This window comes from Theobroma umbraticum, unplaced genomic scaffold (genome assembly GCF_002168275.2).
Source record: "Theobroma umbraticum cultivar Fairchild unplaced genomic scaffold, ASM216827v3 scaffold_56.0, whole genome shotgun sequence".
Classification (NCBI taxonomy): Eukaryota; Viridiplantae; Streptophyta; class Magnoliopsida; order Malvales; family Malvaceae; genus Theobroma; species Theobroma umbraticum.
This window is the reverse complement of record NW_018397256.1, coordinates 10,239,961-10,242,905: the sequence shown is the minus strand read 5'-3', so window position 1 is coordinate 10,242,905 and position 2,945 is coordinate 10,239,961. Positions and strand designations below refer to the sequence as shown.

Sequence of the window (2,945 nt, the reverse complement as noted above, 5' to 3'; positions counted from 1 at the left end):
CATATTATAATAACATATTTATTTTCATAATAAAATTTTAAATTATATATTCAAGTTATGCAAGATTCTGTTTAGAGAGCAGCTCAAATGCATGCAATTGATAATAATTAATGTTATAATGATAATCTGGTAGGTTCATTTTTCTTGTAATTTAAGATTTATTGTTCAAAATTAATTTACCACCATGGTTAGGGTAGTGACCAGTATATAATCCATTTATCTATCAACCCAAGTTAAATAAAAGCAAATCCACCGTATATGGCAACAAAATCTACCCCACTGTAAAATCATTACAAGGATCCAAATTGAAAAATAGATAAGAGAGACCATATTTGTATTTGAGGGTAAATGTGCAAAAATGGAAAATATACGAGCCCTGGAAACAGATTTCATGAAAAGACAAGGTCCACCAGGTAAATACCATGTCTAAACAAATACTAAATAAATATGACTAAATGAGTAATATACTTTTTGGTAGCTGGTTTGAAATGTTGGATTGAGAAAAAGGCAGCGGCAATTCAGAGACCAAAGGGGACAACGACCCGCCCAGACAGCCGCGGCTCAATTCTCTCAGCTGCCGTAACTTTCTTGTTGTAAGATTTCGACATCTCCGCCTTATTCTCTTCAGCACCTATGTTTTTGGGTTTTTCATTTTTCTGAGGTTCTTGTATATGGTTTTGGTGAATCGGATGAATTTTTTAAATTTTGGATAGGCAAAGGCCAGAAGGAGGCTATGTATTGAAATCTAAAGCAGGGTTTTCGATTACGAAATTTTGGTTGCTGGAAAGCTCAATTTGGTAATTAATATAATTTCTGGCTTTTACCTTTATTCATTTATTTATTTTTGTATTTTCTTAGATTTAGATTTGTTTAATGAAGGGATTTTCTTTTACTATTGCTTAATCTGATTTTTTTTTTGCAAAAAAAAAAAAAAAGATCATGCTGTCCAAAGTTGAAGCTAGGAAGAAGAATAGTGAGGATTCCAGTAATGGGAAGTTGTTGAATGAAATTGAAGCTATTAGCAAAGCTTTGTATTTGGACAAGAACCCTTCAAGGACTTCAATTTCTGCTTTTCATACTCGGTTGAAACCGGCTGGGAAAACCCACTTGCCCGAACCGAAATCGAAGCCTAAGAACAGTAACGAGGATCAATCACGTAAAGGCAAGAAATCCATTTGGAATTGGAAGCCGTTGAAAGCATTTTCGAATGTTAGAAACCGTAGGTTTGCTTGTTGTTTCTCACTTCAAGTACACTCCATTGAAGGTTTGCCAGTCAATTTTAATGATCTTAGTCTATGTGTGCATTGGAAGAGGCGAGATGGGGGTCAAGTGACTTGTCCAGTTAAAGTTTTTGATGGAACTGCTGAATTTGAAGAGAAGCTGGCACATACATGCTCGGTATATGGTAGTAGAAGTGGACCTCACCATTCAGCCAAGTATGAGGCGAAGCATTTCCTGCTCTACGCCTCTGTGTACAGAGCACCAGACCTTGATTTGGGGAAGCATCGAGTTGACCTTACACGGTTGCTTCCGCTTACGTTGGAGGAACTGGAGGAAGAGAAGAGCTCAGGGAAGTGGACAACAAGTTTTAAGTTATCAGGGAAGGCCAAGGGTGCTACACTGAATGTTAGTTTTGGGTATATGGTTATCGGGGATAATCCCATTCTGCCTGGTGATAATCAGTATGATACGAAGTTGTCACTTATGAAGCAGAATAATCCGAGTATGGGAAAGGGCACAATGAGACGTGTTGAGAGTCTTCCCACTTTGGGTAACATCAATTCTTTGGGCTCATCTCATTTTGTAGAGGAGATAAAAGATCTTCATGAAGTTTTGCCTGTGTCAACACTGGAGCTTGACCGTACAAATATGCTGGATCAGAAATTTGATGAAGACAAGTTAGATGCTTATGCTGCTTCTCAGCTTGAACACAATGTCTTAATGGAACATGTTGGGCCCATCAAACCTCCATCTTCCCTTGCATCTGAATCAAGTAAGGAGAATATTGAAAAAGAAACTGAAGATAACCACTTCTCTGTTGTTGAAAAAGGGATAGAGTTATCTTCAGAACAGGCTAAGTTGGAGGAAGTTTCCATCGTGGCGACTTGTATACCAACAGTAGCAAGCCCGCAAGTTGTTGGAATTAATCCTGGCATTGGAGGAAATGGTGAAGAATGCTCTCAGCTTCATTCTTCCAATGAGGAGAGTGGTAGTAATCAAAGAAATGTGCTTGTGGTGCAAGATTGCAACTCCAAAGAGGACAACCAGTGCTCAAAAGAATCACTGATGAAAGAATTGGAGTTAGCTTTAAATAGCATTTCAAATTTGGAGGCAGCATTAGATTCTCCTGATCCTGAAGATCCAGAAGACTACATGAACGATAAAGCAAATTATAAAACAAATAGGAAGGCAAAGTCACTTAGCTTGGATGAAGTTACTGAATCTGTGGCAAGTGAGTTCTTGAATATGCTGGGTATTGATCACAGTCCATTTGGCTTGAGTTCTGAGAGTGAGCCTGAGTCACCAAGGGAGCGTTTACTAAGGCAATTTGAGAAAGATACCCTAGCCAGTGGTTGTTCATTATTTGATTTTGACATGGCTGATAGGGAGGAACTACAATGTAGCTTTGACAATTCAACTGCTTCTGGTTGGGGGAACTTTACTGAGGGTTTTGATCTGTCATCTGTTATTCAAGATGCTGAGCAAGAGCATCAGATGGAAGTTAATGGGATGAGTAAAACGAGGGCTAAAGTTTTGGAAGACTTGGAGACAGAAGCTTTAATGCGTGAGTGGGGATTGAATGAGAAGGCTTTTCAGCATTCTCCTGGCTCTTCTGGTGGATTTGGGAGTCCAGTTGATTTGCCTCCTGAAGAGCCACTTGAATTGCCTCCTCTTGGGGAAGGTTTAGGTCCATTTCTTCAGACAAAGAATGGAGGGTTTTTGCG

General features: G+C 38.9%; 1 protein-coding gene across 1 annotated transcript in view; it reads left to right on the top strand.

Annotated features, from left to right (window-relative positions):
• The first annotated feature begins 435 nt into the window (after positions 1-435).
• Positions 436-2,945, top strand: part of LOC110410959 (protein PLASTID MOVEMENT IMPAIRED 1-RELATED 1) — a 4,436-nt gene continuing 1,926 nt past the window's right edge. The window contains 3 exon segments of the mRNA XM_021420917.1: positions 436-593; positions 714-797; positions 937-2,945. The exon segment at positions 937-2,945 is cut by the window's right edge and continues 10 nt beyond it. Of these exon segments, the coding sequence (XP_021276592.1) occupies positions 940-2,945 (2,006 nt within the window). The 5' untranslated portion in view covers positions 436-593; positions 714-797; positions 937-939.